Raw genomic sequence first — 13,578 nt, forward strand, 5'->3', positions numbered from 1 at the left:
TAAGCGTAAAGGAACTCTTACTACATCATGTAAATTTTCTAGGTATTAATCATGCCCTCACATAGAGAAGGGACTTGAACAAGTTAAGAGAATGCCAAATGCAACTGTTCTGCATGATGTAATCTTACATCTTCAACTGCCAGGAAGAACCCCAGAGGAAAAAATGGCTCAGTGACAAGAATGCATGCTTTACATGTAGAAAGTCTCACTTTCTATCCCAGGCATCTCCAGGTAAAGGGATGTCAAGGAAGTCCTGCCAGTCAGGTAGACAATATTCAGCTAGACAGAAGAAAAATAACCAGGCCTGGTATATAGTATACCCCTATGTCTGTGGAGGAAGAATCAGATTTATCACACAAATGTGCCTAACTTGACATTGCATTTATTTACATCCCAATTTACTTTAAATTCATCAAATGTATAGATGCTACTGGATTGTGTTCATGCTTCCCTTTTTTCCTAAATGGCAAAAAAACAAAAACAAAACAAACAAACAAACAAACCACCAACGTATTCCATGAAAAGACAAGTCTTATTCCATTTCCTCAAAATGTCAACATTTTGTGTGAATTGAAACTGGATTGTAATATATTTCCTCTTGGTTGCACAAAGATTTTCCTTCTCCAAAAAGAGTAGAAATAGTCTCCCATGTCTCTTCCAACCTTTTCACTTCTTCATATCTACCTGGTCAGGAGGATAGTCCAACCAGGCCCACCAGAGCCTCTTGAGCTGGGCAGTGAATTGTACAAGTGTTTAAAGTACTTTAAACCAAATGCCCGTGTTCTGACTGCTGACTGCCTGAAGAAAGGCAGGGCTTTGGGTGACCAATAAATACTCTCTTCTCACTGAACAGCAGTAGATTTTTACTAGACCCACCTTGGTCTTCTTCAAGACTAAGTGTTGGAGCCTTTTTTTCTTCTAGACAGACCAGCAGGATGCAAAACTTTCTACTCAGATACCCTATCTATTATCATGGGGACATGTTTCCCCTAAGATGCAGTATGGTGTGGTTGACTGTGTGAGACTGACACTGGGATTGTGTACGTATTGGTTGCCTTCAAGTCATTTGCGACTTATGGCAACCTTAACACAGGGTTTTCTTGGCAAGTTTCTTCAGAAGAGGTTTGCCTTTTCCTTCCTCCAAGGCTGAGACGAGGGTTCAGATCTCTACTTAACCCATGAAAGGCCACTGGGTGGCCTTGGGCCTCTCCAAGCCTCAAGGCAGTGGCAAAACCCCTCTGAACAAATCTTGCCAACAAAACCATGTGATAGGTTAGTCTTAGTCACAATATGTTAGAAACAACTTGGAAGGCACTCAAAAGTTTCCTGCACTTTTTCAGTGAAGAATCACACCACTTCCTGTGTTTGTGGCTAGTTACCAACCTGTCAGTAAACCCAAATGGTCTTAACTCCTCAAGAAGCCTTGTTCAGCCATTTGAATTCTTTAAATGGAAATGCTCTCTTACTCCATCATTGAAAGAAATAGGAAAACCTGGCTCCCTTTCAAAGCATGGCACATATGTTCTCCAATTCTTTTTAATGTTTGTTTAGTCTGTACATCATAAATCAAACACTTTTAAAACAATTGCTTGGTTTAAAACACAAACACACTCCCATTCCCCCACCCAATTGAGAAAAACACACGCTGTACAATTCCCGAGGGGTACAACGAAGTAGGAGGGGGACAGGTTATCGGTCCAGGCCCAGTAACTGCATGGACAATGACAGGGTCCTATACATAGTTTAGTACACATTATTGTAGGGACTTGAATCTTGGCACAAAAGAACTGCACTTCCTGCACTCTGTGGCCAATGGGAGGAAAGGGTAGTTAGAAAAGAAGTATTTATATATAAATGTATGTATATATCTATATTAATATAAAAAGTCATCTGCTAACATGATCGCAATGGGTTGGGTCCTATTAGTGGCATGACTCTTCCTTCAGAGGTTATACAATGGTCACTGGTCTGAGTCCTCTCTCAAAATGCCGATCTCCCAGTTTGGGGTTAAGAGAATCAAGGCAAACATCACTTGCAGTTAGAACCAGAGAATCCATATTTTCCAAAGAACTGGAGGGCTGAAGAAATCCTCAAATATGGTTGTGCATCTTGAGCCATCTTAAAAAGTTTTGATGCTAAGAAAATATAACGTTCCCAGCCTGCATGAAGTCCCATTGCACAGCACACAAGGCATTTGGAATTGATGAGGATCTATGGGACATCCAGCGTTTCAGTCATGCACACTTCAGGGGTGAAAAACTATCCAAAAGTACAGAAGGCAGGGTAGTTTAATGTGAAGGATGGTTGTTAGCTCCTGGTTGCAATTTCCAAACCAACTGGGTCTTCCAAAGAACTAACCAACCAGCATTAAAAACCAGACCATCACTTCAACCCACTTATCTTCTACATATCCTTCCCATAGAGCTCAAGTCAAATAATGCTTCCTCCCTTTACCTCTTTTTCTCAAATCCATTAGATTCCCTCAGATAAATGGGAATGGATGTCCTAATTTGCTTCTTTTCCAGTATCTTCCACATGACCATGTTATGTTTTGTTGGGTGCATGGTAATTTCACATCACACCAGCTAGCAAAGCCCAACCATAACAGAGGACAGAAAAAGTGTACTTTGATAAACTAAACTGCTCCTAATAAGGAGTGGGTACAAACTTCACATAAGAAGCTGTTATTCAACAAGTACTAATGATCAGATAAGCCCATGCCTAGTAAACACTATGTCTGTTCTCTTCCATTAAATATTTTACTAGAAAAGGTAGCCATTTTTTATTCACAACTCTTAATCTGCAAGTATTTACTGAGGAGTATTTATGAATGAGAGGGACCTCCTGTTTTGCCACTTTCTAAACATCTTAGTTTGGAGTAAAGAAAGCTAAGTTCAAGGTGATAGTTAAATAATTCATCTTAATTGAGGTCTGAGAAATTTAAAAAAAAACACAGGAGGAGAATCACACCATATTTCTCATCTATTGGAAACAGGTCACCATTCTGAACTGAGAAAGAAGGCCTGTCTGAGTGTCAGTTTTGCAGTTGAAACAGTTGTTTCAGAGTTATAACCAATCACAAAATGAATCTCCCAAACTCCAGGAATTTGTTCTTTAAAAGCATCCTTTGCAATCCCTCCTGTCTGTACCAAAGGCAGGCATTCTGTTGTTTTGGAATTTAATGTTTTTTCTTAGGCCACCTGAGAAAGAAGAAACTTTTTTTCTCCACTCTCTTGTGTTTCATTGTCCATTTGGGAAGCTACAGTTAAGCAATTCAACAGACACACCATATATTGGGTTAGTTGTTGTGATCACATTTTCTCCTCAAGGTAAAAAGGTGGATAGCATAAACAATTACTATTCTTTTGTGTAGGAACAGATTACTAGTTCTGAGGCTCCCACTTTTCAGTAGGGTTTTTTGTGGAAGTGATGCTCAACTAAATGTAGAAGCAGCTGACACTACAAAGCAAGTTGTATAAACAAAATGTGATGTATTCATAAAGGGCAAAGGAATCTACTATCAAATTCAGCTCTACTGGCAAATTACAAAGTCAGGAAGGGAATATTCTATCCGGAAAAATCTCCAGCTTCCATATAAGGCAGGCAGAGGTACAGCCACCACTACAGGAAGAATCCACTGAATTTCAGCTACAGGTTCAGAATTTTAAACTTTTGTATCAAGATAAAACAAGAAAAGGAATATCCAGTATCAACCACTTTTGGAAGCAAGAAATAGTCAGTAGTATTTCAGTCAGAGACATTAGTCTAATTGGGCCTGACTCAACGTGAGCATATTGAGTTGTCCTAGAGTTGACCCAACAGAACAACTGTGATTAAATGAAGGCCAGAAGGCTTCATATATAGCCCCCTTCCCATTTCTTTTCTGTTCTTCACTCGGTTCATTACATATTTAGTCAGTATATTTTCTAACCAAATTCTGTAAGGTTTCTTTTAAGGAATACCCTGATCTATTGGAGTCCATTTCTATCACAATTGTCTCTCCCACAAACCATCCTGCAGTTTTGGCAACATCCCCCTTCCTTTCTCTCCTTTTCGAGGCACTGGAGTGGATAGGCAAACACACTGGAATCAAAATGCATCTTAGGCTCCTCATATCCTTGGCTGGCTCTCACCAAGGCAGGATGGGGGGACCTGGGTATGCTAGATCAGGAACAGCAGGGAGACACCTTTGGTACTGCCACCTGGAAGAAATCAGCATGCTCTGCCTTTGCCAAAATGGAAAAGCAACATCTCCGACATAACTTTCTTCAGAAGGTTAACTTCAATCGCCATGCATGTGAGGCAGAGAGTCAGCTGCATGGTGTCCAGAAGAGGGAATACCTTCAGAACTCTTTGGTTGCCACCTTCCTCTCCTGCCTCTTGAGATTTGCATAGTATTCTATGCAACGTAATGAAGGGGTAGGGAGGGGAGATGCACATAGGGAAGCTAGAAGGTCTACAAGGATCTTGTGCCCATACATTATCCATTCACTTCCTTTCCACTTGCAGAGGTTGTGGTAGAGGGCCTCAACATAAGGCTGCAGATGAGAATGCTACCATAGGGTATTCTAGCATCAGTCAATCACCACTTAATGTAGTGAAAGAGTATCACATGTCTTGCAAAGAAGGGGAATGACCTCAGGGCTCAAATGAAAGAATACTTGCTAGGTGTGCTGGGTACCCAATGCAACACACAGGCCTGGCCTGCAAAATCACTAGTTGGGTTTTCTGTTGTCTTTCTCAGCTTCACAAAAAATGAAGGAGACAAAGCAACAAGACAAGCAAATGGAAATCCTTCCCAAAACCACTCCACTCCTAGCTCAAGAGAAGATATGTGTATACAGAAGGGGCCTTATTTACGTGAGGTGTCATGATGTCCTGGGTTATGCAAGAATAGTAGCATTCTGGGGCAAAAAACAACAACACACCCACCGTGCATCAACCCAAGACAGAGAGCAGGCAATATACTTTTGTACTTCCTGCCTACCACCTTAGGGCCAATTCATTTAGTTACTAACAGCACAAGCTACAATCCTCCTTGGAGTGTACCACTTTAGAATGTGTATGGGAGAATGGCACCTCAGAAAGCTCTCCCCATATTCAATACTCCTCTATGTGGGAAAGTGGTATGTCAGCAAGAAAGCAAGGCTGGAACCAGACTTCCAGAGTTGCTTCCTCTCTATGAGCAGGGAGAGTTTTCTTATCTTTTTTCCTCTGAAGAAACATTCAATTTTTTGATTCCCAACTGCAATGTGAACCTGTATTGTCTTTGGAGACAGAACATTAGGTAGAGATTTGATGGTGCAGAGGCATCTATGCCATATGGCACCATATGTCAGATCATAATTCATGAAGACTTCTCTACTTTGCTATTTAGGCCATATGTTAAACTGTAATCAGTTAGCAGCCACATCCCACTAGTTCCCAAGGGTTTTAAAGATGACAACTAATCTACTGTTTTTATAAATGTGAAGAAAGCACACAAATTAATATATTCCCCCCTGAAAAGAAGCAAGGCTCATATGGCATAGAGCAGCTGACTAGGTCCTCACAAAAGTGGGGCGAGCATTCTTGAAGAAACATTCCATGTTCTTTCCTGTCCTGTCTTCAGTGTGTGAATTAGCTCTTAATATTCCATTCAGGGGAAAAAGGAGTACAGGAAACACCATCTCTTCCTGCAAGTGGGAATCCAGAGTGGTTTCTGTTCTATTTCAGTATCGTCCAACAGAAATGCTGCGATTACATCAAAAACATTCTGTAAATTGGTTCTCACTGCTTGTAAAGAAAGCCAAAAACGTCCATTCCCAACACTGCATCCAAGCCTTGTCAACCATCTCTTCCTGCACATTTAGACTGGGGAATCCAGGGGATGACAGGATAATATCAACTTGTTGTTACCAGGCAGCTAACTCTTGCTACTGAAGACCCTCCTGCATTTAATCCCTGGTTCTACCTGGCTTGTCACACCTGTGCCTTTGTGATTGTATGAGTCTCCTCAAATGTAGCATCTCGCTTCCAACAAGCTTGGCTATCTTGTCTATTATATCTGGAAATCTCCAGTTGTCAAGGTTCACAACAGCCAAGAATTAGCCTCATCTTCCACCCTAAAGTACCAGAGTAAGGACCATCCATCTCTCCTGTCATCGCCCCAGCCCTATGCTTGTTGTTCCTTGTGAGCCCCCATAGCAGCAAAGCGCTCCATCTTGTGAATGTGGCGGTGCTTCTTGAGGCCATAGGTGTTGGAGAAAGCTTCTCCACAGGTGCTGCACTTGAATGGCCGCCCACCCTGGTGGGCCTGGAGGTGTTTGCTGAAATACTTGGGGTCTTTGAAGAGCTTGAGGCAGGCTCCACATCGTAACTCGCGCTTTGCATCGTGGGAGCGCTGGTGGCGCAAGATAGATGACAGGTAGAAGAAACTCTTGGAGCAACGGTCACAGCGGTAGACCTTCTCACCCAAGTGCACTCGCTGGTGCTCTAGAAGGTTGCTGCGGTAGCGAAAGGTCTTACCACAAGTAGGGCAACGCTGGGGTCGAGCAACAACATGAAGGCGCTGATGTTCAGCCAGGCTGGATGACTGGGCAAACCGCTTGTTGCAGAGGGCACACTTGTAGGCCCGCTCGCCAGTGTGCACCACTTTATGTTGACGTAGGTACCATGAGCGTAGAAAGCCACGCCCACAGACAGCACAGCGGTAAGGGCGCTCCTCTGTGTGGCAGCGCTGGTGGCGCATGAGAAGGGCAGCCTCCCAGAAACGTTTGCCACAGACTGGGCAAGAGAAATGGCGTTTCTGCAGGTGGGTACGACGATGCAGCAGTAAGTCATAGGCACCTGCAAAACTCTGCCCACAGACTGAACAGGCCAATGTGCGGCGCACCAGGTGCACATACTTATGGGTCACAAGCCCCAGGAAATGCTTGAAAGTTTGGCCACAAATTGAGCATGAAAAACGCTCGCCACTTGGCAAGGTGGGGTGGTGATCCTCAAAAGATGTCAAGTTGTCGCCACTAGCCATTCCATTCTCCAGAGGGGCGACTGCTGCTGCTGTTTCATCTGGTGGCAAGAGCCGCTCAGGAGCAGCCTGGTGGACCAGCTTGTGCCACATGAGGTTCTCAATGAAGCCAAAACACTTGCCACAGACATCACATGGGTACGGCTTCTCAGCCACATGGACCTCCTTGTGGCTCATGACATGAAAGAGGTCAGGAAAGCGTTCTCCACAGTCCGAGCAGCCGTAAGTTAGTCCCTCTGGAGGCGGAGGTAATGAAGGCCCCATGGGCGTCAAGGAGGGCCCCATTGGTGGCAAAGAACAAGGCAGTTGCAGCCGGTGGATTTGTTTGTGACGGGTTAAGCTTTGTGGGTAACCAAAAACTTTCCCGCATATCTCACACTTGTAGGGTCTCTCCCGTGTGTGCACTACATGGTGTTTGCTGAGGTGGAAAGATTCACGGAAACGCTTCCCACATACGGCACACTGGTGAGGCTTTTCACCCGTGTGGATTCGTTCATGTCGCTTGAGTGTCTCCCGGCGCCCAAAACCACGGCCACAGATTCCACAACAGAAATTCTTACCAGCTGCTGTTCCCACCAGCAATGGATGAGCACCCAAAAGCCCATATGATGCTGGCTTGGTATCACCATCAGAACTGGTGGCCTGTGGGTCTTGCGGAAGGAGGTAGGCCCCCGGAGGCAGATAGGACAGGGCACCTGTGCCATCCTTGGGCAGTTGGGCTCCCTCGTGTTGTAGCTGCCGATGGCGCAGTAGGTTCTGGGGTGCCACGTAGCCCTTGCCACAGATGTCACACTTGTATTCAGGACGTGGTGGTAAGGTGCCAGGAGGTGCATGGGTTGCTTGGTGCTTAAGCAGGTACGAAGCATCTCGGAATTCCTTGCCGCAGACGCCACACTGCACTCGCAACAAGTCTGAGTGGGTCCTCACATGACGCTTCAAGCTCTCCCGGCGGTTGAAGCTCTTCTGGCAGACAGAGCATGAGAATGGCTTTTCACCTGTGTGGATAATCTGATGTTGGTGCAGGTGGCTTGGCTTTTTGAACACCTTCCAGCAAAGAGAACAAGTGAAGGGGCCTTCAGCCTGAGCTATGGCAACACTGAGAGCAGATGTTGCTGTCCCCCCAGCTGGCGCAGGTACCACTTGAGGGTTGCCACTTTGGGCAGGAGGCTGGGCAGCTCCTTCAGCACCTGGAGCAGTAGCTGTGTTGGCAGCAGCAACAGCTGCTGCTGCCACTGCTGCAGCTGCATTAGCAGCTGCTGCATTGGCAGCCGCCGTTGCATCCTCTGTGTCCTTATGACAGCGGCGGTGTCGGATGAGACTGGAAATGTGATTGTAGGTGCGCCCACAGGTGGTGCACTCATAGGGCCTCTCACCTGTATGGACCAACATGTGTTGCACTAGATGAGATGATTGCTTGAAAGATTTCTGGCACACCCCACAAGGGAAGCGCCGGTCAATGAAGTATTTCAAACGCCGGAAGTAGTTTTTGTCGTCTTTGCCTGCCTGGCTGTCGGCACCTACCACACCGGCAGAAGTGGCTGGGGGTGGAGCCTGGCCACGTTTTAGGCTGCTGAAGAGGTGCTGATGGCCGGAGAGATCCACAATGCCCCACTGAGGAGTGTTGTAAGCAGCTGCGGCAGCAGCAGCAGCAGCTGTGCTATCAAAGAGAGGCTGACTGGTTGCAGGTACCACTGCTGGAGTGCTGTAAGGTTGTTGTTGTTGCTGCTGCTGCTGTTGCTGCTGTGGAGGAGGAGGTGCGGGTGCAGGGCCCCCTGGTTCAACCTTCTTGACTTGGATGTTAGCTGAGGAAACAGATGTAGAGGAAGAAGAGGCCTCAACTTTGGGCTTTGATGTGCCAAGGGCTGTGGGGACACGGTCAAAGTGGGCAGGTGGAGCAGCTGTTGGCTGCTGGGTGTACTCGTACTGTGGCTGTGGACAGGGTAGGGCGGCGACTGCTTTGGCGTGCTCGTGGTTGTAGGCCTCCATAGGTTCAAAGCGTTGGTGGTTCAGGAACTCCAAGAAGTCGAAGGGGTAGCTCTGGAAATGCACACCCTCGTCGCTTGCTGCATTGGCTTCCATCTCCGCCCGGGAGGGGGCACTGCCTAGAGAAAGGGGAGAAACAGGATAGCAATGTATATGCCCTGTATATATCAAATACATCAGCACTCAGATCAGCATCAATATCTATGCTCAATAAATGAACAGGCTCAGAATTTTCTTGTTTAATTCTTGCTTTTACTAAACACAGGCTCTCTCAGGTTGCAGCTTTGGGATCAGACACTGAGGGACAAACATTCTGCTACTGCTCCTTATTCTTCTACTACTCCCAGACTATGGAATGGCCTACCGGACGAGATCAATCAAATTACCAGCTTAGACAGCTTTAAAAAAGCTGTCAAGATGGATCTCTTCTGTCAGGACTTTCCTGAATAAATCTGCTCAGCCACAGAATGATTACCCCCTCACACCAGGTACTATACTGTCATGCTGTCCATGTTATGCTCATTTTAATTAGAGATTTAAAACTCTAAATTTTAATTGTAATATGTTTAATTCTTTTTAAGGGGGGATCTTGTAATATTGATATAATTTTGTGTGAGGATATTTTAATTGTTAGCTGCTTTCATTGTTTTATTACAGAAAAGTGGGGTAGAAATAAAAGTTTAATTTATTATTTTTATTATAAATGTCCTAATTTTAAGGCAAGAATGAGATAAGAATCAGATTGCCAAACAGAATACCTGTAGGGTTCCCCCCCCCCACTCCATGGGGAAAATGTATACACAATCCTATTCTATCCATAAATTAGGTGATCTTAAAATAATCAAAATCATTTAAATATTAAATTAAAAGGTTGTAGGCAAGGAGTTAAGATTTGCTTGAAAAACTTCTCTTTCTCTAAGGTCAGCAGGAAGCTACCATATCAGGTTGTCTGTCCATCTAGGCCTGTACTCTCTACTTAGAGTGGCAGCAAGTACTTCTCTAGTTCTAAGAACAAAGAGAAAACTATGCTAGATCACATCAAAGGCCTATCTGTTCGAATAGAGAGTTTCAACAATTGCTACTCAGATGCCTCTGAGAAGCCCATCTGTAGGGCACAAGTGCAAGACCATCCCTTGCAAAGGATATGCAGAGGAATACAGCCTCTGATAATGGAGGTAACAGACAATAATCATGGTTAATGACCATCAATAGTTGGGATCAGACATTGAGACATGAATTTATCTAACCCCTTCCTAATATTTTTGAAGTTAGTGGTAATCACTGAATCCTATGATGCTGAACTACATAGTTTAACTATGTGCTGTGCAAAGTAATACAGGACTTGCTTTTCTCAGACATCTTATTTTTACATTTAGCAGAGTTGTTACCTGAGCCCTTTAACCAGAAATATCTGGGGTTGACCATGGGACCTTCTTCATGCAAAGCATTTTGTTCTACCACTAATTGACAGGCCCTTCTGTCTATGTAAGTGTATATGATTCGTTCTCCTTGTGTTACTGAACTTGCAAACCCTGCTTTTGGATTGTCAGAAAATATTCATATTGGCTCTGTACTAATTGGGCACTCTTAATTCACAGCACTCATTCTATGAAGTTCTAGAAATAGTATAATGGAGATATTTAAGGGAAGAAAGCCTAAATTATGAATTAGATGTCCTTGGTACAAGCAATTTGAAACCAGGTACATTTCAGGCAGTTCAGAAGACCATGCTTGACACTTATGTATGTAGTCCCCTGTAGCTTGCTAAATATCAATGTATGTAAATAAACCAAAAGGATGTTGGGTACAAACACAGAAAGCTTCAGTTCAACTCTGTATTCATTTATAAAACTTTCTCAATGCCTGAAGAAAGTTGGTTTCTCTTAGTCTAATCCACTTTATGGGGCCATTATAAAATGATGTAGACCTATACATTATATGTTCTATTTCTTCTAGATTTCAATAGAAAAGTATGAGTTTTAATAAAATCAAAATTATCCTGCACTCCATTTACCCCAGCTTTTTGTACCCAGAAACATTGAATCCTGAAGCTGGAATCAATTATGTGAATTAATCTGGTTGTATCTATTTTATTTTGCAGGACACTGTTCTGTTTTGATTAGATTGATTAACTATTATAATAACTGTTGCACAGTTCGAAGCTCACACACACACACTGGAATTCCTATGGAGGCCCTACTCTGAACTCTCAGTTGTGTTGTACTCTTATCATGGTTTACCAGAAGTGCACTTCAAGATCTGAGTGAGCTGTGTACAATTTCTTTGCATAAAGTTCAGCTAGGGTAGGCTACCTGGCACACTCCAAGTATTCTCAACTACAACTTCCATTATTCATGTCTACTGGCGATGCTGGCTGAGATTTATGGGAATTGTAATCCAAAATATCTGGAGAGCATCAGGTGCCTACCTTACAATTACAATGTAAAGACAATACAAGGCAGCACAGCCAATTGCACACTTTCTGTCACTGTTTTTGCTGTAACATGTGAAGCTGCCCTGTTTGCTATATTACTAAGGGATGAGCAAAGCTTTCAGTGTCTCTACAAGGCTATCAGCCACAGTATTTTCTGGACCAGTATATTCTGAAATTTTCAGGGATGTAGCCATGTTAGTTTGTTGCAGCAAATCCTAAAGTCTAAGCAGTACTTTAAAGATTAACATGTTTTATCTTAAGGGCCAGCAAGGTGTACTGGTTTGAGCGCTGGACTAGGACACTGGGAAACCAGGATTTGAACCCCAGCTAAGCCATGGAAACCCATTAAGTGACCTAGAGCAAGTCACACACTCTCAGCCTCAGAGGATGGTAATGGCAACCCGTCTCTGAAGAAATCTGCCAAGAAAGCCCTGTGTTAGGCTCACCTTAGGATTGCCATAAGTCGAAAATAACTTGTAGGCACACAACAAGAACAAACCTGACACAAGCTTTTGTGGACTGCATAGTACTTCCTAAAAGCATATGGGTAGCTATGCACAAAAGCTGATGCCTAAATAAAACTCACAGTACCACAAGATTCTTTGTCCCATGTTCTATGGCAGTATCTCTCCAGTTCCCAGACACTTGAGGGAAACAATAGATGATAGCTAGCTGCCATTATGTCTTGCTTGCATGTTATTTGCTGGCTAATGCTAGAGGGATCTGTTAGAACAAGCCAAGTGTTTGTTTTTTACATTAAGATGGTAAGACTTTCCACATATTTTCCAACATTAGAAAAATCAGAGACATCAGAAGTATTTTCTCATCCTTAACAAAGCTTTGATCAGAGCTTAGAAAAGTTTTTTAAAAACCTATGGCTTTTAAAAAAAAAAAACCTGCCAGCATGGCTGCTAGACATGATAGATGTGGGATTCTGGAAGCTGCAGTGCAAAAGAGTAGTGTTTCCAAGCTCTGCTTTCCACATCACTAAGGCAACTTGGAATCTAGAGAAGCCTTGGAGGGAGAGGGCAGGTAGGGGTAAACAGACTAGAGCATATGGCCATCCCGATTCTGTAGGACTACAACTTCTAGCATCCCTGGGTCTAGTCATACTTGGATGGCCACTGAATCCTGATTCCTGGTGTAAAGTTATAGATTTTTAACACCCTGTGCAGACCGGCCATTAAGGCCAGCCTGGGGGCAGAGTCGGGTGTGGCGTCCACATGACACACATCCAACTCTGTCCCTAGGGTGCCAGGATGCTGCTCCACACAACACAGCACCAGAGGAGCGCCTTAAAGCCACAGCACCATGGCTATTGTGCCCTTTCCAGGGCGCAAAAAGGAGCCACTTTTTGCAGATCGTTTTTGCACCCTGGAAAGGCCAGATTGGGGACGTTGTGTCTGGTTGCTGTAGCCTCGATCCAGCGCAACTGAAGGCAGCTATAGGCCGCCCCTTAGGGGCAGTCTGCATCAGATGAAAGCCAAAGCTACACTGAAAACTATAATCAGGACTAAGGCATGGTACAGAGTGCCAAAAAGAGGCACCGGGGAGGTGCCTTTCCTTGCTCCGCAGCAGCGTCATAGCAACCAAATTGTCCGGCGCTGCTGCGCAGCAAGAAAGGAGCATGGCAAAGCACCAGCGACGGGCGATGATGTGCCAGCGGCGCAGCCCTGTTTGGACGTTGCACTACTGGCACGTCATCGCTGCGCGCACCATCTGGATGGTAGCGCGCAGCTGCGGCGCACCCATGACGTGCTAGGGTTGCAGGGCATGCGCAAAGGGCCCGTCTGTACTGGACCAAAGACATTCAGCACCAGCATGTCTCTTTAGAAATGTTTGGGCCTCCCTTCAATAGCACTGACCACTTCAACAGTACCAAGAACTTTCCAGAGAGGATTTGGCTAAGATTTGATTGGCTCCTGCCTAACATAATGAAATGTATAAGGACAGAAATGGATCAAAGAATAAGTTGGGAGAAAGTTAACCTATAACAATATGAGACTATGGTAGTCTTGAAGAAACTCAGGCAAAGTAACATAGGCCTGTTACAGACAGCCAAAATAAAGCTGCTTCGAGTCACAGTCGAGGTATGGTGTTTCAATGATGCATGCGTCCTAAGAGTCCAGAAGCCACACCAAAGCCACGCTCC

At 44.5% G+C, this 13,578-nt stretch overlaps 1 protein-coding gene across 1 annotated transcript in view; it reads right to left on the bottom strand.

Annotated features, from left to right (window-relative positions):
- Nucleotides 1-1,522: 1,522 nt before the first annotated feature.
- ZNF865 (zinc finger protein 865) overlaps nucleotides 1,523-13,578 on the bottom strand; it is an 18,341-nt gene continuing 6,285 nt past the window's right edge. Inside the window, exon 2 of the mRNA XM_042475110.1 lies at nucleotides 1,523-9,111. Coding sequence (XP_042331044.1) covers nucleotides 6,155-9,088 — 2,934 coding nt within the window. The 5' untranslated portion in view covers nucleotides 9,089-9,111 and the 3' untranslated portion in view covers nucleotides 1,523-6,154. The remainder of the gene's footprint in view (nucleotides 9,112-13,578) is intronic.

The sequence above is a fragment of the Sceloporus undulatus genome, chromosome 6, assembly GCF_019175285.1.
Source record: "Sceloporus undulatus isolate JIND9_A2432 ecotype Alabama chromosome 6, SceUnd_v1.1, whole genome shotgun sequence".
NCBI classification, from domain to species: Eukaryota; Metazoa; Chordata; class Lepidosauria; order Squamata; family Phrynosomatidae; genus Sceloporus; species Sceloporus undulatus.